The sequence below is a fragment of the Culex pipiens genome, chromosome 3 (genome assembly GCF_016801865.2).
Source record: "Culex pipiens pallens isolate TS chromosome 3, TS_CPP_V2, whole genome shotgun sequence".
Lineage (NCBI taxonomy): Eukaryota > Metazoa > Arthropoda > Insecta > Diptera > Culicidae > Culex > Culex pipiens.
The window spans coordinates 135,725,138-135,746,430 of NC_068939.1; the positions used below are offsets into that span (position 1 = coordinate 135,725,138).

Below are 21,293 nucleotides of genomic sequence, written 5' to 3' on the forward strand. Positions count from 1 at the left end.
AATTTGTAACAATATTACCTAAAATTTATATGTATTATGTTAAAAAGCTTATAAACATAGTTAACTAAGTATTGACATAAATGATTTTCTTAAAAATTATATCAGCAACCTAAGTGATGGTAAGTTCGAAGTAAAAATAATGTTTGAAAACCTCAAATCTGCTTTTAACAAGACAAACTATGACTATCAAAGGCACCCTGGTATTCAAACAAAGATTTTTTTCAAATATTACATTGTTTTTAAAGTGCAACATGTAGTTAAACTTTTTGTCAAGCAACTGTAAAGTTTAACATGACAGATGAGAAAGTTTCACACCAAGTTACAAGCTATAATCTCCCTTTAAAATTTCTTGATTGTTTAATAATATTTGAACATAAGCTCTGCGTAAAAATTAGAACCTTTTTTCATTGTAACTTGTTATGTATCTGTGTCATTCATTTAATTTTAAGATAAGGTGTTTTTATTGCGAGTAATAACGGGTTGTCTTTTATGTTCTAATGCTTGAACAATTAGGTCGTAAGAATATGCAAATTGTAAATAAGACAGAGACCTGCTAAAGATGCGTGAGTTTCCATTCAATATGATTAAAACACGTTTTCAAATTCAAATCCATTATTTCATCATAATTGTTTAATTTCTGAAATAAATATTTTCCAAATTATAATCGTGGATAGGCCCTTTGGTTTATCAAACCGAGTTTTTGTAAGTGTGCGTGTTGCCGCCGCACGCCGCAATTCGAGTTGTCCAAATTTCAACCAATCAGAGTGTGGGTCCAAAATAGGTTCAGCGATGTCTCCAAAATACATTCAATAAGTCCAAAAAGCATCCAAAAAATGTTTTACTTGAAATGCTCATTACAATGGAATGGTTAAATTATTTTAAATTTTCAATAGTACACTTTGTTAAGCATAAATTAAGGCACAAAACAATCCTGAAACGAGCCAAATTAGTTAGTCTGTTCCTGAGAACTATGCGAAATATGTTGACGCTGTGCATAGTAGGTCCAAAATAGGGCCATATACCCTATTTTTGTGAAAATTTTCATGAAATTATAATTTTAATGGATAGCTGACATCATCCCGATTCCAAAACACTATATTTTTTTGATTTTTGCATGATTTTTCATACGATTATAGCCAATGTCTCCCATATAGCCAAAAACCCATAAGCTTTGTGGTTCTATCCCATTACCCAGAATCCCATTCCCCAGAATTCCATTTTCCAGAATGGTCCATTCCCCAGAATCCCATTCCCCAGAATGGTCCATTCCCCAGAAACTCATTCCCCAGAATTACCCATTCCCCACAAAAGTTTTTTTCTATTACAAATGTACTTTATTTCAAAAAGTGATCAGTTTTAAAGTTTTAGCCTTTATTGTGATAACTGCTGACAAAAGTTGAAATTTCCCTTAAAAGTTGTATTTTCCATTCTTTAAAGATGGGAAAACTCTCTCGACTCTCATTACTGCTGACAAAAGTTTAACTTTCCTTTTAAATTGGAATTCTCCCTTCTTTTTTTTTTTTTTTTCATAAAATTATTTTTATTAGGTCCTTTTCGGTACTGGGACCTGGTTAGGACCGAGTCGGCTTTTGTAATTACATTTGGCTTAATAATTACAGAGGATCTTGTGTGTAAATGTTAGTGGGAGGGGAGCCGATTACCCGCGGCCTACTCGGGGTTAGTAGGGAAGGGATTGATGTTAAAGACAAGGCGTGGGAAGGGAAGGGGGATTGTGTAGGGGTCTTGGTTGGCTCTGCTGGCCTTTGCGTTTTGTCCTCAGCCGCAACTCGGTGTCCAGCTGCTGGGGCGTTCTTGCAATTCTCCCTTCTTTAAAGAAGGGAAAACTCTTTTGACTTATGATAACCGCAACATGCCGACATAAGTTGAATTTTCCTTCAGCAGTTACCCCTAGTAAAGAGAGTTTTCCCTTTTTAAAGAAGGAAAAAATCAATTGAGGAGCGGCCGTGACTGACTGGTTATGGTGTTCGCTTTGTAAGCGAATGGTTCTGGGTTCGATTCCCATCTGCTCACAACGAGAAAGTTAAGAACACATAAATTTGAATGATGAATATGAACGAAAAATCAAAGTCGCCCGAGTCGGGGTTCGATCCCCCGTCCTTTGGATTGGTAAGCAAAAATGCTAACCACTACGCCATGACGACTTGGTGAAACCTTCTTAGCATGGTGCTCCCAACGAATACAACAAAATCACGGAGCGTATGGTGGTGTGTCCCCACGCTTCTTCCTCCCCTGTCGATTCAGAATTGTGTTGTTGTTCGAACACTCAATGCTCAAACTCAACCCAATTACGAGTCATCTCTGCGATACGGCTTTACGCAGTAGGCCTGGCCGCTTTAACGCTTGTGATGTTTCAATGCATTCTAATGCAATGGCGCACTACAATGTTAATAAATGACAAGAAGAGTGCTAGGCGTCATCTAACCTAAGGCACTCTCCAGGATCTCTTCGAAAGATTGGCTGCGCTAGGGTCTGATTAGATTAGATTAGATTTAAAGAAGGAAAAAATCAATTAGTATCAGCAGCAGTCACGATGTCATCTTTAAAGCGATTCTAATATTGAATTAATGTTGAAAATGTAATATCATTATGCTAATTGACCATTATGCGCCATTACGTTATGCCAAACGGCGATATGCTAAATGGCATTATGTCAAATGGGAAATATAACATGTTTTTCAAGGTCCTAAACATTTCTGGGGAATGGGCCATTCTGGGGAGTGGAATTCTGGGGAATGGGTCATTCTGGGGAATGGCATTCTGGGGAATGGGATAGAACCAGCGTGCTTCAGTTATGCACGCCTCGGTTTTGCATCCCTCATATGCTGATTTCTAATTGATGAAATATTGTGAGCAAAAAAACACCGAAAAATATAAAGCAATTACAAAACCAGGTTGAAGGTTAAAAAAAATGCTCAAAAAATCAAAGGTTAAACTTATTCTTCAACATGTGTCCAAATTACCCCACAAAAGGTGTCCATATTACCCCACAAGGCATGTCCAAATTACCCCATAGGGGTGTTCATATTACCCCCACACAAAAATGTGGGGGTAATTTAGACACCTTTTAATTTTTGCGAAAAAATGGGGTTTTCATCAAAATTTATCGAAATTAATGACATTTTTCTATAAAATATGGTCTCTATTATTCTCTGGTGTCATCCACATTCCTTTAAAATATCCATACAGCCCGTGGTAGAGCAATTTCCTTAGGGTGTCCAAATTACCCCACACTCCCCTATGAGTGAACCAATGACACAAAATTACATCTTTGGTCATAAGGAAGGCACCCACAAAGTTTGAGCCAAATAATAAAAAAGTAAAATCCATTTCCGGGTTTGGTGTAGAATTTCTCAGTTGTGCACAATGTTTTATTGCGAAAATCAACATAAATTAAGAAGCATTAAAGTAGAGTTGATGATAATGATGTGTTTAATCGAATGATCAGTAAAAATACCACCAATCAAGCTTCTTTTTGAAGTAATTTTTTTCAACTCTTTCCCAGTGATTTTCTCGAATCGCGTTTTTGGTTTTATGCGTAGTACGGCAGTACAATGAAAATGGTTTTTCTATACATGTTGTTTTTAGAAGCTTTTGGGTCCTTTCGTGTGAAGCGGCTCACCACTTGTAACCGACTTTTTTTATCATAGGGAAAATATACCTATTCTTATCAAACACCATATGGAGAATTTGTTGCTCGAATGAAACTGAGTAAAAAGTAAATCTTTCCCAGTTCCTGAGCGGAACACCCTTGAAGAGTATCGGGGCCGGCATTTACAATGTGGATTCAGTGGCAGTTTTTAACTCCACTTAATGTTAACAGATTAAGTTTAATGTTAACATTCCATAGGTCGCCTTCCTAAGGTGTCGTTGATAAGATCCAGCTTGTGACAATGCACTACCTTCCCTTTACCAAGCAATTAGTTTTGCAGCTGCAAACATTAGTTTTGGTTGCAAAATTTTTTGGCTCGTTTTGCGGAGTAATTTTTGATTTTTTTTTTTTAACAAAAAAATACAAAATTTTCTATTTAACACGCCCTGTTATGCCCAAAAACTAGCTTTTGTGGATTATGTCTGTAAATGAATTTGTTCAGGGGACATGAAACCATAACTTGAAGCCCAATGCGACCAAATTTGAATGACTTTAGTATGTTTGTTACGTGCATTTCTCAAAAATACTAAAAAAATGTGTAATTTTAGTATAACAAACACAGATGATACTGGAGGTAGCTATTGAAAAGGTGCAACCCTTACGCTACCACACTCAAAGGAAAAATATATATCAAAATCTGCAACAGTGGATTTGCTGCAGTAAATGTTACATTTTATAACAGTTTTTGCAGCAAGCTCATAGCTCATTTTTGCCCGCGCGTAAACATGTCAGCGATCTGTAGTTCTCACCAACACATATAATGCTTGCGCGGCCCCGAGGAACACTTCAGAGAGAAGAATATGTTGGTGCTCTGTCTCTCTCAATTCATCAAACGTCCATGGCTCGGTGTTAGCGTGTCGGATCAACAACCAAGAAGTTGGTGGTTCAATCCTCACACGCCTAAGATTTTTTTTCGCAATACCAGCAAACAGCAGTCGATAATGTCGATAATTGTCGGTAACGGGCAAAAATGCCACACCCCTATATCGCAAAAAAATGCATGATTAACCCTCTAACGCCCATGGTTACTCCAGAGCACCACTAATTTTTGTCTTCAAAATCAAATTTCTCTACAACCATGCAATTTCCAACTTGGTTCAACTTGCGTTAGTGTATATAGAATGTTAAGTTATAACCAATAAAATTTCATCTAATTTGGTCAATTAATTACGAGTCATAGAAAAAACCGGAAAAAATCTCGATTTTGCTCTGGGCGGGAAGGGGTTAAGATCGGACGACAATTGCGCCCTCCACAGGTAAAAAACTGAAACAGTTGCTTTTCTCCATACGTTTTGACGATTTTTTCCATACAAACCCCAAGCGGTTAGAGGGAGGGTTCCCGTGGTCATAATGAGCTCAAATTTGGAATTTTGCCTAGTGATGGGACATTCTTTGACTTCAGGGGGTAGCCCAGAGTAAGCCCGGATTTGGACCACCCAAGTGAAACTGCAGCTGAAGATAAAACATTATTTTATTTTGTTATTAATACCTAGTTTTTAAGGGAAATACATGTTTCAGAGGGGGTGGGGCTGGTATTTAAATGTGAGGTTTTATTCAAACAAATATTCATATTTGATTCCGTTAGTGGGTCTGGGAAATTGTCGATTGGGTCAAAGTGATTTTTCCTAGTTTTGCAACAGCCTTATTTATTTGTAAAATCTACATGTTGCAATTAGGGGTCGGAGGCTGTGTTACGCTCCATACAAAATTTAAATAAATTGTATGAAAATTTTTGGACGAGGGGGGGGGGGGGGCGGGGGTTGAGTGTACAGAGGAATTTGCCATCTAAAATGCTCGTATCTCTCCCTATCTTGCAGACTCGCACCTGGCAACGCGACTACCGGGACCGGCGTGCCCTGCAACCGGAAAGTATCTACCTGCCGGAGATGTTGCCTCCGCCGAGCTACATGGACAATCCCATCAACGCCGTCACGACGCGCTTCGTCAAAACGGCCACCAACAAAATGCGCTGCCCGATCTTCACCCTGGCGTGGACTCCGGAGGGCCGCCGTCTGGTGACCGGTGCCAGCTCCGGCGAGTTTACCCTCTGGAACGGGCTCACCTTCAACTTTGAGACGATCTTACAGGTAAGACTGCGTCGTCAAGTTTCGGTTGGATTCTCGGAGTGGGGTTGTTGTTAACCCTCTTTGTTTCTCCCCTCTTTCTCGCCGACAGGCTCACGACGTTTCCGTGCGGACCATGGTTTGGTCGCACAACGACAACTGGATGGTGACGGGCGACCACAGCGGCTTCGTCAAGTATTGGCAGTCCAACATGAACAACGTCAAGATGTTCCAGGCCCACAAGGAGCCGATCCGTGGAATCAGGTACTACTGCGAGCGCTGTTGGTGCTGGCGCTGCTGCTGCTACTGCCGGCGTCGTCGTCCCCGATGCGACCGCTGCGGAGCTGCCAGTTTCTTGTACCACCTTACGATCCTTCTTCTGGTCACGATTAAGTATACCATTTTTATTCTCTTGATGATATGCGCTGCCCCTGCTCTTCGGTTGGTTACCGCAAAAATAATAACCGATCTACAGTTACGTGCTGGTTCGTTTGTTCTTGCCTTGGTCCCAAATGAGAAACTGTTGCACAATAAAAGCGTCCCAGACTTCGTCCCTGTCCCCCCGAGTCTCTTCCAAAGCTTTAAGCGGGTATCTTTTACTTTATGTTTGAATGAATTTTAGATTCATATGTGAATTAATGAACAATTTGATTCTTTTAATATTGGCTTTTTTATGCTGATGTTGAAAAAAATACATTTACAAATATTATAACTTATAACCCACCAATTTCTTTAAGAATTGTCAAAACATTTCTTGTAGAGAGAATCTCTAACCTCAAAACTCTCTCAAACAATCGCTTATTCTGCTTTCGAAAATCTCCAAGAAAATCAATCTGCTGATGATTTTTTGTGAATTTCCTTGTCAGCACCACTTAATAATATTTATTTCACTTTGTTTACACGCATAGCCTATCTACAAAATGTGACAGGTCATTATCGACGTGTGACGTTACACTTGCAAGTGTAGTAGTGAAAAAGATGTTCCACCGAATAATCAAGATGATGTTTTTTTAGATTCTTTTTACCGATCTTTCGTGCGCGAGAGAGGAGAGCCATGCTCCCTTCGGATTTTTTCTCTTGATGAACGTCCAGAGATTTTATATGAATTACTCATCATCTACAACTGAAAAGCTAGCCTTTTCAGCTCCAACCGTGTCCCTATAAAATAAATATTATGCTGAAAGCTGTCCTTCCTGACTTACAATCCGAAAACAGAATCGAATAAAGATCTTTACTCATCTCAATAAAGAACTGCTAGTGTTTAGGAAACCAAAGCGTGGTGATAAGAAAATCTGTGATATTTTCAAGACTGAAATAAATATATCTGTTCTAGATTATGTATTGGAAAATTTTAAAAGTATCTATTTTTGTAAACGATTTTAATAAAGTAACAAATAAAGAATTCAGTTAAAGTCCCGTCTCTTAAAAAAATAAAAACTTTTGTTCCCCTCTTTCATAATTGAACGTAATAAACAGACTTCAAGTTGCAAAATACTTTAAACTCGGGCTTTTCATTTACTCAAATTTCACGCGCCTCAAACCGACCCGAAATAGCAACCAATTAGAAGGTCCGATATTCGCCGATTCTCAATTCCTTGCTCTTCTTTTCCGTTGCCCTTGATTTTAGTTTGAGAGAAGAAATAAAGAGATTTTTTGTTGTGCTAGAACTCGACTAAACCCCAACCCAAATAAACAACTTTCGAAAATAAACCCATTCAATCTTGGATTTGGACACCCGCGCAGCATCCCAGGCACGGACGGACCAGCGGCAAACAGCAAGAAAACACCACGCGTTGTTGTAACGATTTTTTGTTCTGTTGTTTACTTTGGAAATAAAATAAAACATGAAGAGAATAAAACCATGGTCCCTGCCCCCTGCTCCCCTTGAAATAAAGAACCATTCGTCTGCACCAGAACGCGATCTACCCCCATGAAATAAAGCTCACACAAGATATCTTCTCAACCCATTTCTCCCGCAACTTCCCCCTCACTCGCCACTTTTAGCTTCAGCCCAACGGATTCAAAGTTTGCCAGCTGCAGCGACGACGGAACGGTGCGCGTTTGGGACTTTTACCGGTGTCAGGAGGAGCGCGTCCTCCGAGGTATGTTGGCGCATCGCCGTCCTACGGTGGAATAATGGATGTTTGGCAAAACTCTACTCTACGTTTACTACACGCATTTTTGGTTTATGTTTAATCCTCATTTAACACTGGCGAGTTATAACATGTTTTGCTGTAAAACATTTTAAAACTTGCCAGTGTGAAATGGGGCATAATATTTCAAAGCTTCAAAAGATTGCTTGGATGCCAGTTGGCTCAAAGCTGCTCCGTCTGGCGGTTCCTTTAATAATTAGGAAAATTTCGTAAAAATACAAGACTCATGGAATATTCTCAAGTCATACAATTTTTCTTAGTGTTCCGAGAAATGCACAGCAAAGCAAAACAAACAATTGTTCGCTGTACAGCAATACCTTGGCGTTCTCTATTGCGATATTCATATTCCAAACTAGGTGTCCGAAGGTTTGAAACGGTGAGACAATCCAAACCTATTTATACACCTAAGCTTCCATCCACCCCGGGATTCGAACAGACGACCTTTGTATTGTGAGTCCAACTGCCTACCAGGGAGGACCTGGACTGAGCGTACGACCTTACCTCTAGGTTAGACCGGGGCTACCATTTACTTTCCCATCCGACGGAAGGCGTGATCAGAAAAATCAGACCAACTGGGGTGAGAGGCGACCACGCATACCACTGCACCACCGATACCAACGCACAGCAAAGCATTTATAGATAAATTTAGAAGAATCGTTTTATCGCTTTTATTTCAACTAAAAAAGGAATGATAAAAAAATATGTACATTCCAGACTCAATTGGGTCCTAAAATTAAGCTTAAATTTGTGATATTATTTTTCTCAACGATAAAGCTTATTTTTCTTTGTAAAATTACCCTTTGTACGACCGCAAAGGTTTTAAAATGGATTTTTAAATCAATTTAAAAAATAACTTCGCGGCCCTTCTTGACAGAAAAGGTCCTACTTGACAGCTCGTTCCAAAAGGAATATAGTTGATCCATAAAAAAAATTGTCCGGTCAATTTTTTTTTTTTTTGCATTAAGGTGAAGCCGTTGATCATTTTCGAAGAAAATTGATCATCACTGTAAAATATTCTGTATTAAATTCAATTTTACAAATTTCAGCACCAAAAGGAATCAGCATGTGCCGGTTGTTGCCATCTTGAAGCCACTGAAATCAAATAATGCTTCAAAATTTATATAATTTTGTGGCACAGTCATTGACGTCCTAGTTGGCAATCATTGATTAATGACGATTTCCTTATCTTTACAAGGAATGGAATAATCGTTTCCAAAAGGAATCAGCATGTGTATTATATCTTTGAACGAAAAATCATGACAATGATGGAAGTCTTCACGTTAAAATGGTTTTAAGCGTGTTTTTTTTTTTACAGTTGTACATAAAAAATTACATGGGGCTTTAGGACCCTATTATCCGAAGGCTTTGGAAAATTTTCACATCGGATAATCAAATCTTCGGATAATCGAATCACGAGAAAAAAAGTTTTTTCGTTGTCCTATTTTTGACAACATAAATTTAAAAATAGGGGAAGGTGGGGCAAGACGACCATATGGGGCAAGAAGAACAATCGCTCGTACGGCCGTCATTTTTACAATTTTGATTATTTCCAGTATGAGGAATTGTTGCTAGCAAAGCAATGCAATTAGCTGATTCTACTACCACATAACCGCCAAAACGACGTAAACGCCACGGGGCATAAGATTAAATGAAGTTTTCTTCAAAACCTTTGTTTTCTTATAATATTTGGAAAGTACAAAATAAGGCTTCGGGTTCGTTTTAAGGCTCATTTTATCAAAATGCTATTTTTCCTAGATCAGCAGAGTCCCTACCAATGACATGCACCTATTATAAAGTATGGTTTAACTTCTGGTTATTTTTGTTGAGAACTTTTAAAAAATCTTGTTCAGGTGGGGCAAGTGTACCATATGGATTTTTAGTATGGAAAAAATACGAATTGCTGCAACAACATATTTTATTGGGAAATAAATACATAAAAGTACTTAAAAACTGATACACAATTGTTTAAAAAATTGTCCATGCAAAATATAGCGATATTATGAAAATTTACTGTTTATCATCTAAGTAATTTTTTTTTTCGTAAAAACGATCAAATTTTTAGTAAAATATTATTATTTAATCTAAAAATGAAAGAAACGTTTCAAATACATTCTAATCTGATGTATCTAAGTGATAACAGTTCCATTGTTAGCAAATTAACATGTTGTTTCATGCATTGTTCCTCTTGCCCCAACGTGTTGTTCGTCTTGCCCCACTAGTTGAGTAGAACGTACGGAAAATTAAAAATTTTAAGTCCATTTTTTACATAAAAAAAACGGATTTTTTTAAAACATGTTCTATCAAAGTCTTAGTCAAGACCTGGAAAAAGATGATTATGAAAAAATCCGACAGATTTTTTAACGTTTTTAGTGGGTTATAACGAGCATTTCCTTAGCTTGTTACCTATATTTAAAATTTCGACTTGATTCGATTATTTGAAGTTCCATACAAACCTTCGGATAATCGAGCCTCGACTGTATGTTACTTTAAAAGTTCTACCATATCAAAGCAATTTTTTTCTCGATAAATTGATAACAGAATGTTGCTGTCAAACTTTGATTTTAGCAATTTCTTCTTTTGGAAATTTCCAATCCATAAGCCGCTGACCGGTAGCGAAATTATGAACAAGTGTAATTTAATTTGTCCCGCCCGTGTGGATCAATTGAACCGCGCACTGGACTTACAATCCAGAGGTCGCCGGTTCGAATCCCGCGGCGGGCGCTCTAAAATTCTTTGTGTAAATATGGGTATTCGGCGCCGTCGCTCCGTGCCATTGTGCGCAGTTTGCGCGCGATAATAATCGCAACCCCCAAAATGGCGGCCTTTAGCATCCCCCTGGTCTTTACATAGAAGCAAGCACCAGAAGGATCCTCGATCTATAAATAGACTTCCAAACCCCGGATCAATTTACTCCTAGAGTGTTAAACTGTTGATGGCCGCCTTGTGTAAGCGTACCATAACGCCACAATCGTGCAATGCGATATCTCAACCTGATTCAAATTGTTTTTTTTTATTCATATTCTATGAGCATTGCCTATGTCCCAATTCCAAGGGTACCGACCGGAATCAGTTCCCTGAACAATCTGCTTGTGTGACAGACAATGCTTGAAAAGGGATCAATCACTGAACGGGACTGCTCGATATTCGATAGAACTTTCTGTCAGCGATCATTTCCCAAAACGATATTTGATCGCTGACACACAACGCCTATCATGACCGTCATTGCTTGGCGACGGTCGATGAACGTAAACACGAAGACGAAACGAACGAAAAATTCCTCAAGCTCAAGCTGCCGCCCGAACGAGACAACGTGCTCTTTCTCTTTCTCTCGTTTTTGTCTCCCTCTTCCTAATGTATGCTGCATTGGTGACAGGAGTCATATGATTGCTATCATTGGAGAGATGATCGGAATCTCGGTAGAATGTCAAACGACCGCTCTCGAAGCGATTTTTCTCCTGGAGGGAAGTCAATGATTGTGTGAGTGACTTTGCGTAGCACTCATTCCTTTGTATGTGAAACGAACGAAAGTAGAATGTAAAAATCAGGTTGTCGTGGTGAAGACGATTGGAGTGTTCTGTCAGCTATCACAAACAAAGTCGAAATTTCGCAAGCCCTGGTGACAGATGCCGCAACCATTAAGCCACGGAGCTGGATGATTAATGGCTAAAATAGAAATGAGATGAAACATATCCTGTTTATTGAGAATCTCTAAATACTATCTAAATAATAATAATAAAATATTAGCTTTTAATTTAACACAAGAGACGGAAATAGAATCTGATCGTAATACCACACAAAAACATGATTTCCCCTTAATAACCTTACAATGAGCACAAAAAAGGTAAAACTGGTTTTAGATAACGTTGTTTATACTCAACGAAAAGAATGAGTCAAACATTCCTTGAATAGTTTATGCAAAGTTAAAGAATTAAATTTGTCTGCACAAACTTGAGATAAGAAATGGAATTTATCGGCGCGTGATTTCAGAAATCGAGTTGAAAATGATTTTGTAAAATTAAAAATGATGAGACTTTTTAATATTTTTAAACATAATCATATTTTTTCAATGTTTTCTTAAATTTCTTTATATAAATTTCTTTTAGTTTTTAGTTTTTGCAAATAAAAAAAAACACAAGTATTTAATAATTTTTTTGCCGTCTTCCGAACGGATAGTCGATTTTTCATTTTGAAAACATAGATCGGTTTAGATTTATTTTTATGAAACTGAATTTAATTAAATTAGTTTGGATATTTAAAAAAATAGTTTTAAGTGATTGGTTTTCATAAACCAACTCTTATAAACTGTATTTATTTGCATTTTTTCTAAAGGGAACAGTTTTTTTTAATTTTGTTTAAGAGCGGAATTTAATGACACTTTCTAAATTTTTTTGCATTGAAAAAATTGTCAATTTCACCGATTTTAGCTCTCTTGGATGCAAATGAAAGGTGAATAGATAGGCTTTTAAGGAAAAATAGTTGAAATTTTTTATTTGTATTTTTTTTTCTTGATTTTAACATCAAATTCAAGTTCTGCGAATCAATTTTAGTCAAATTTGAGTTGTTAATTGCCTTTTAGCATACCAATTACATTTTCTTAGTATTTTAATACCGCCATTCGGCCGCCACCTGGATTTAAAAATTCTAAATCACTATAGAGCATGTTTGGAGTCATATTTTTGCTCAAAAATCAAAAACAAGACAGCGAAAAAAAAAACGTTTTTTCGTGACTCAATTATTCGAAGTGATATTTTTCCGAGGCCTTCACTGCCGTTCTACGCATAATTGTCCCATGTCATTTTTGGTCGATTCTGACTTTTTGCCATTTTTAGGTTTAGTTTGACGTTTACTTTTCGAAAAACACATAAAATGTAGTACTTTGTTCGGAAACTCATTAAAAAAACACCAAGTCTGTTTGTCCCATCGTTGTAATTCTACGCATAATTGTCCCACCAAGTATTTTCTTTCATAAATTATCAGTTTTACAAAGTATTGTGACCTGTTTACCTATTGTATAGCAAGAGGATTACAAATAAAGGCTGATAAACTGCTAACTGGGATGATTAGGGACTTTTGGGGTGAACAGGGACCCACGGGACAATTATGCGTTGAAAAACAAAAAACGGTCGAAAAATTTCAATCGCATTTTTCTCAGTTGCACTTTTTTGAACATGGGACAATTATGCGTAGAACGGCAGTTCACGTAATCGAGCCTGCACTGTACTAAAATATCCGTAATTGGAAGACGGAACTACCTTGTGGACGTTTCGAAGGTTTTTTTTTCGTTTTTTGTTGTTGCTTTTTCAAAAGTTGGAGTAATAATAGTTACAAATAATAATACAACATTAAAATCTATAAATTTAGACAAAAATTAAATTAGCATTATCCATCAAAATCCCAAGAAAAGTCGCGTGAAGCTTTTGTCTTCCTCACTTCACTAAGGAAAGGCTATAAAGTCACTCGAAAATTGAACTTCTTAATTTGACGTCCTAGACCCACCTTCACGTATACATATCGACTCAGAATCAAATTCTGAGCAAACGTCTGTGCGTGTGTAGGGATGTTGATGGAACAATTGTCACTCGATTATCTCCGGACGGGCTGAACGGATTTTGACCATTTTGGTCTCAGTCCGTCCGTCTTGTGTTCGCCTATGTAGCTATCTATAAATCATGAAGTTTAGTTAAGTACTTCAAAAGTTATGCTAAAAAAACTATTTTTGCTAAAGTTCGCTAGATTGTAGAAAGGGTGGTTTGTTAGAAAACCCAGCATGTTATATATATTTTTAAAGGTATTTGAAAGACCTTTCTAACGAGTCCAAAGCATTGAAGATCTGACAACCCTATCAAAAGTTATTAGCATTTAAGTGTTTTTAAACACTTTTTGGAGGCCGGATCTCAGATATTTTTGATGAAAACGTTGTCCGGATCTAGTATGCGACCCATCGTTGGATGGGTAATCAAGACCTTTCCAACGCGGCCCCCCCCCCCCCCCCCCCCGGGATTCGAAGCGGTCCGATTGATTCACACAGGCAGATTTCGTACTCTACCTTATATTTGAAATTCACCCAATATTCCTCCTTCCAAAATCATGGTCAAACTCAATCATCCACAAAGACAACTCGTAAAACAACATGCGTTATTAGAAGCTAAATTTTTGAAACATTAGAGTACGTCCATGCAGTTGCCAAATAGTAGTTTATGCAAAGAGTTGCAAAATGAGGTATTTTCCAGCAAGAGTCGAACCTACAAAGTAGAGGTGGGCAAAAAAAGAACGAGTCGCTCAACGAGCCGGTTCACTGAAAAGAGCGAAAGAACCGTAGTTCACAAAAAAAGAACCGCAGTTCTTTTTAAACTTCGGTTTTTTGAAAGAACCGGCTCAAGATGGCATGACTTTTGTGTAACTTATTGAATTTCAAAAAAAAATGCAGGTCTTAATTTATTTTGAGAGTTGAAAATGCAATTTCAAATATTTCAATGCTTATAAAAATTAATCCCGCAAACAAAATGATTTTTTGAACAACATGAAAAAAAAATCACTTTACAACTGATTGTACATTAAAGTATTACCGGAATACAACTTTGAGCATTTCAAATTGCATAATTTGTAAAATATTACCAAAAATCTACTGAATAGTTAAGAGATTTTGAAAAAAAAATCCTTTTGTCCGATTAAATCTCAGCGTTTATAGATTTTATCGATTAAATCAGAATGTAGAAAAGAGTTTACAGAATGTTTTCTCCATTTAAAATATCAGCATTAGTTCAATTCTTGCAGAAATAAACGCAATTTTAAAATCAATATATTTAAGTTCGGATGCCATTCTATAACTCGAATGTTTAGGATCGAGTAGGAATCCGCTAAGACCTATGGTTTTCAAAAGCATCTTCTCGTTTTCAGTTTTAATTTTTTTTTAATTTGTAAAAGTCCAATGTGAAATAACATATAAAATCACACGATTCGTAAAAAAAACCATTTCATCAAAAATTTTAAATAGAGCGAAAGAGCCGTTCAAAAGAGAGTCGAACGGCTCCTAAAAAAGAGCGGTTTTGCCCACCTCTACTACAAAGTAAGGCTTTTCCATTCAGCACCCGTTTAAATGCTGCAATAGTAGTTTATGCAACAAGTTGCAAAAAGAGGATTTTTTCAGCACGAGTCGAACATTTATCCAACGAGGTTCACCGAGTTGGATAAATACGACGAGTGCTGAAAAAATCAAGTTTTGCAACGAGTTCCATACAACATTTTTTGCAATTTCGAAAAACACCCATTGAGTGAAATTTTAAGTCGAATTTTCATGTATTTTGTCAATAAATCGTTTAAATCAAAAAAATGTTGAAAAGTGTTACTTTTCGAAACAAGTGCTGAAAAGTTCAACTTTTCAGCACCCATTTCAGTGCTGAAAAGTAGAACTTTTCAGCATTTATTTTGAAAAGTGTTGCTATTCGATTCTGTTATTTTTGGTACAGAAAAGTAGGCTATATCGTCGTTCAAGAATGACAGGAAAAGTAAGTAGTTTTACGACGGAATTGCAAAAAGTTCTTTTTTGCAATTCCGTCGTGAAACTACTTACTTTTCCTGTCACACTGGAACGACGAAACGGAAAAATAATACATTTCAACAACAGTGCTGAAAAGTACTACTTTTCAGCACTGAAATGGGTGCTGAAAAGTTGAACTTTTCAGCACTTTTATCAAAAAGTCAAATTTTTTAATATTTTTTAGTTTTGAACAGTGATTTTACTAAATACATGTTTGCCATACATAAAGTGTTTTCATAATTGCAAAAAAAAAGTAAGCAACTGTTTGCAAAACTTGAGAGCATCTGAATATGGGTCAGGTTTTGTTATAGCGTGTAACGTGGATTTTTTAAGTATCAAAATAAAAAAAAAAGATTTTTATCATACAAATTTATATGGAAAATTGAATCGCTTTGCGCAAAGTGAAGACTGTACCAATCGTTCTCAAGCTTTGGGGAGTTGTTTAGAACCCCACAATGAACTGAAAAATTGCTATGCTAGAAAATCGATTTTGTTATTAGACTCTAATGACCCATAGGGTTAAAGTTTCCCTAATAAAATCAGCAACAATTGTTCTCAGAACGTGTTTTTCAGCAAAATGTTTCATTGATATCGTAAAAACCGTTAAAAGATTACTTTAGCCTAATAAGCAATAATAAAAAGTTAGGTCAACAGAAAAGTTGCCTCATGCTTGATATTTTAGATTAAAATGTTTAAGCCAAACGTCCATCATTCCACCGGGTTCGTCGTTTTAAGTTCCACCACTCCCCACTAACACATTCTCGCCCGCATCCAGGTCACGGCGCGGACGTCAAGTGTGTCCACTGGCACCCCCAGAAGGCGCTGATCGTGTCCGGCAGCAAGGACAACCAGCAGCCCATCAAGCTGTGGGACCCCAAAAGTGGCCAAGCACTGGCAACACTGTAAGGAATAACCGGAATCCTTTTTTAAAAGTTCGTTGAGTTAATTCAAGTCCCTCCGTTTCAGGCACGCCCACAAGTCGACCGTGATGGACCTCCGGTGGAACGACAACGGCAACTGGCTCGTGACGGCCTCGCGCGACCATCTGCTGAAGCTGTTCGATCTGCGGAACCTCAGTGAGGAGGTGCAGGTGTTTCGTGGTCACAAGAAGGAAGCGAGCGCCGTGTCGTGGCATCCGGTGCACGAGGGTCTGTTCGCGTCGGGTGGTTCGGACGGGTCGATTCTGTTCTGGAATGTTGGGTGAGTTATATTTATTTTTTTTGAGGGTTTTGTTTTATTTTTTACGATTGTTGTTGCAGCACGGACAAGGAGGTCGGAGGAATCGACAACGCGCACGAAAGTATAGTGTGGACGTTGGCGTGGCACCCATTGGGCCACATTCTGTGCTCCGGGTCGAACGACCACACGATCAAGTTCTGGACGAGGAATCGGCCGGGTGACCAGATGAGGGACAAGTACAATCTCAACACGCTGCCGGCGAGTTTGGCCGGGTTGGACGAGTGTGAGCTGGATGACCACGTGGCCATTCCGGGCATGGGACCTGAGGATAAGATCGACATGGCCGACAGCTTGGGAACGAACAACAACGGGGTCATTCCGGGGTTGGACTTTGCCAACGTGACCAACTTTAACGATAAGATGCGCGAGAAGAAGATTCCGTACAGCAAACCGATTCCGCGAAACTTCCAGGCCCAGTGGAACGAGGCCAACAAGTACGACGATCACCACGTGGCATCGGACGAGATCAAGGACGTGATATCGCAGATCGTGGAAAGCAATCCGGGTGTGGCGCCACTGAAGAAGATGGCCCCGTCGGCGATCATCGTGTACGATAGGGTGATACAAGTGCAACGTAAGTATCTTCATCTTCGAGAGTGGCTCCATAATGACAGCCAAAATCACAACTTACTTTGAATTTAAAATTCCTCCTTATGTTTCATCTCTTTGAGTATGAAAAGGCTGTTTAAGACATTTAGAAAATATATTTGATGATTATGATTATGCATATGGCAAAGATTTCTATAAAACTTTTTTTATATATCAAAGATTTTTATTTATTTTTTTACTAAATTTATCAAACAAAAGGTAACAACAAACTTGAATGATACGGAGCTCGGAAGAACGCAAAACTCCATATAAAAAACGCACAAGAAACGGCCAAGGAAAGGGTCACGAAAAGATTTGAATGCGACTGAAAATTACAAACGAATCAATTACCAGAGGGAAAGGCCTAACAATTACGTGAAATTGTCTGGCAAAAAAAGTAGATATATTTAAATTACTGCGACTGAAATTTATAAACTAAAAAATTTAGTTATAAAAAATAAATCAGAAATTTGAAAATACAAATATACAATTCAAAATATAAAAAAAATACATTAAATTAAAAAAATTATGAAAATCCATTAAATTAAAAACAATGAAAATACATTATATTTAAGAATTAAAAAATTTAGAAATTTTAAAATTCTATGACTTATTGATCCTTACATTTTAACTTGGACATTCGCCCTTTAAAATTGCGATTGACAGGTGAGCAACATCGGCTCGCTTTGATAATTTTTTAAGAAAATTAAAATTTTCCAAGGCAGTTTGACAAGTCGCAATAGTGCGATCGATAGCAATAATTTAGTGCCAAGTCCAAGTTAGTGACAATTGCGCAATAAAAACTTGAAGATTAAAGAGATTAAAAATGTTTTATTCAAAATATTCAAAAAAAAGCTAATTTATAACTAAAAAAATAAATTTAAAATTTTAAAATTCGAAAATATGAAATTTTGAAAGTTTAGAACTTATATATTTAATATTGCTACAATTGAAAATTTTAAGATTATTTCAAAATATTTAGTGAATCAAAAATTGTAATAATTCTTAAATTTAAAATTCAAAAGTCAATGTTCTAAGCTAAAAAAAACTACAAAAATGTCTGATTTTCTGGCGGAAATTAACAATTTATTGTTGGAAGTCAACCCTAAGTGCGGCCCTGGTGATTAGTTTAGTTTAGCTTTAGGCGCAGTAGGCTTTGCCACGCGCATTCTTTATATAAACACCACCCACTCTGTGTTAACTCTCTTTTCCCGAATAAACACCAACTCGTCAGGTTGTGTGGCCCAGCAAATCGCGTGGCGCGTCGCCAAGGAAACCGCTAACGGAAGGAAAAAGTTTTGTTTTCATGTGCGCGAACGTCCGGGAAGGTGACGCAATTTTCGCGATCGGAAAGTGAGTTGAATTTTTGGGAAGTGAGACGCAAAAAGAACGTTTTCTAGTGCGATGGAGTACGAATTTGTGTCGCACGCGTTCGACGGGACGAATTTCTCGTGCTGGAGTTTCCGGATCGAAGCGGATTTGAAGGCGCAGAAACTCCACCACTGTATCGAGCGAACGCTGGAGGAGGAATCATTTTTCACGGTGGTTGCGGAGGAAGGCGTGGCGGAGCGGGTGCGGAAGGAAGCACTGCAGAAGTCCCGGAAGGAAGAGGACGAAAAGTGTAAGTTGTTCCTGCTCAAGACGATCGCCGAGCCGCACCGGGAAGTCGTTCGCGGAATGTCATCGCCGAAGCTGATTTGGAAAGCCCTGGAGGAAAAGTCGGACCGGAAAGCAGTGCGTGCCGGAAGTAACGGAACGTTTCCGTTCAAGTGTTGCGTCTGCGGGAAACCGGAGCACAAGAAGGTGGACTGCGCGCTGAAGAAGAAGGCGAAACACGCTGCCGGAAGTGTGCAGCAGCCGAAGAAGGGGAAGGTGCATGCGGCGGAAAGCAGTGCCGGTGCCAAGGAAGACGTGCTGTTCGTGCAAGCAGAAGAAACCAAATGTGTGGAAGCAGACGAAAAGTTCCGGTGGGTGCTGGATAATGATGTTTCCGAGCACATGATTGGTGATCGGAATCTGCTAGTGAATGTGCGTCGGATGGAAACCCCGAAGGTTGTCAACGTGGCGGAAACAGGAGAGCCGCTCGAAAGTCGCTACGTCGGAGAAGTGAAAATGAAGGCCGTCGTCGGAAAAAGGACGTTGAACTGTACGGTTCACGACGTCCTTTACGTGTCTGGATTGACGACGAACCTGTTCTCCGTGAAGAAGGTGGCCGAGCGCGGAATGGAAGTCACGTTTGGCCGGAATCATGCTCGAATCTCGAAGAACGGAGACGTCAAGTGCACTGCAACGTGGAACGGAAGTTTGTACGTGCTTGACGTAGAGCTCGAGATGTGTGGATCGGCCGTGGTGGCTGAGTTGGAGAGTCAAGAAGATGTGCCGGAAGATAAAGTGTGCACGGACGATCAACTCGACAGTGAAGAATCGGATGCAGATGACACAGTGCAAGAAGAAGAAGAAGTGCCTGAAGAAAACGCAGTACCAGAACTGGAGGAAGCTGCGGGAGAAAGAAGAGGTCGCGTGAAGAAGCATCCGGCTGGGTTCCCCGAACTCGAGTTGGAGCGGAAGTGGCCGGCAAGGCCCGACCACGAGTTGAAGCTGAAGTGGCCGGCAAGGCCCGACCACGACGTCTGCGTCGCCGCCGAGGCCTACGTGGACGAGAATCTCGACACCAATGAAGCGCTGCAGAATCGCAACGACCGGCCGCTGTGGAAACGTGCTATCAACGGCATGTTGCGGTCGAAGAAGGAAAACCGCACGTGGGACCTCGTGAAGGCTCCTGATGGTCGCCGAGTTGTGTGCTGCAAGAGGGTGTTCAGGATCAAGAAGGAAGAAGACGGTACCGCTGCCAGGTACAAAGCTCGTCTCGTCGTGACGGGGTGCTCGCAACGTGCGGGGTACGACTACAAAGAAAAGAACGCCCGAATCGTCGCTCGTGAGCTGCCGGCAGAAGCGGTGGAACAGCTGCACCAGACAGAAGTACGGAAGCCTCCAAGATTTGAGAGGGGGAGTAAGGTGCGAAAGCTGGACAAATCGCTGGTTGGCTTGAAGGCGCTGCAAAACAGGCAAAAGCGGTACAAGTTCCGGTTGCTGTTCAAGAAGATCTCGAAGCTTGAAGGAGCGCAAACGGAACGAGACCGTCGATCCGCTGCTGGGAGTAGCGGGCGGAGACCGAGGGAGCGACATCAACGATCGCCGCTCAACATTCTGTTCTGCCTGCGAACCGATTTGGCCGATCGGAATCGCCATCAACTCTCCGGTGGCAAGCCAAGAGGAGAGCAAGTACACTACGAAGAAGATCTACACGACCGGAAGCGGATGAACCTCGGAGCATCCGCAACAACAACATCCGTGATAGCTGGCCAGGAAGAACTCATCAAGTTACCAGTTCCTCCTGACAAGTGACCAGCTCGCCGATGTGTTCACCAAGGGCCCAAGCTGTTTCGACCAAGAAGCATCGTAGCACTTTAGGTTTGAGAGGGGGTGTTGGAAGTCAACCCTAAGTGCGGCCCTGGTGATTAGTTTAGTTTAGCTTTAGGCGCAGTAGGCTTTGCCACGCGCATTCTTTATATAAACACCACCCACTCTGTGTTAACTCTCTTTTCCCGAATAAACACCAACTCGTCATTTATGAATATAAAAAATCAAGAAGATTAGAGATATGTAGTAATTTGATATTTTAAGCATCTAAGAATTTAAAAATTTAATTAACGAATTTGAGAAGGGATTTGAAATTTAAAAAATAGTTTTTTTTCCAGATCTCCAAAAATAGTTTTTTTTCTAATTTTTTGTTTTTGTTTTTATTTAATTTAAATTTTTGGTCAGTTCTTAAATGTTTGAATTTGTTTTATTTTTTTATTTCGGATTTTGAATGTTTTGCTCTTTTTTTTCTAAATCAAATATATATTTAACAAGCCTTACCCGACAAACTTCGTTCTGTCTTTTTTTCGTTTGTTGACGTTTTTTTCTTTTTTGCTTATTCAGCCTCCTGTGATCAAAATTTGATTTTACGTAACTTTCTCCATACAATTTGCCGATGCTCC

At 39.1% G+C, this 21,293-nt stretch overlaps 1 protein-coding gene across 1 annotated transcript in view; it reads left to right on the forward strand.

Annotated features, from left to right (window-relative positions):
• LOC120413754 (pre-mRNA 3' end processing protein WDR33) overlaps positions 1-21,293 on the forward strand; it is a 35,882-nt gene that overhangs the window by 6,987 nt on the left and 7,602 nt on the right. Inside the window, exons 2-7 of the mRNA XM_039574687.2 lie at positions 5,488-5,757; positions 5,846-5,997; positions 7,738-7,835; positions 16,199-16,325; positions 16,390-16,623; positions 16,683-17,236. Coding sequence (XP_039430621.1) covers positions 5,488-5,757; positions 5,846-5,997; positions 7,738-7,835; positions 16,199-16,325; positions 16,390-16,623; positions 16,683-17,236 — 1,435 coding nt within the window. The remainder of the gene's footprint in view (positions 1-5,487; positions 5,758-5,845; positions 5,998-7,737; positions 7,836-16,198; positions 16,326-16,389; positions 16,624-16,682; positions 17,237-21,293) is intronic.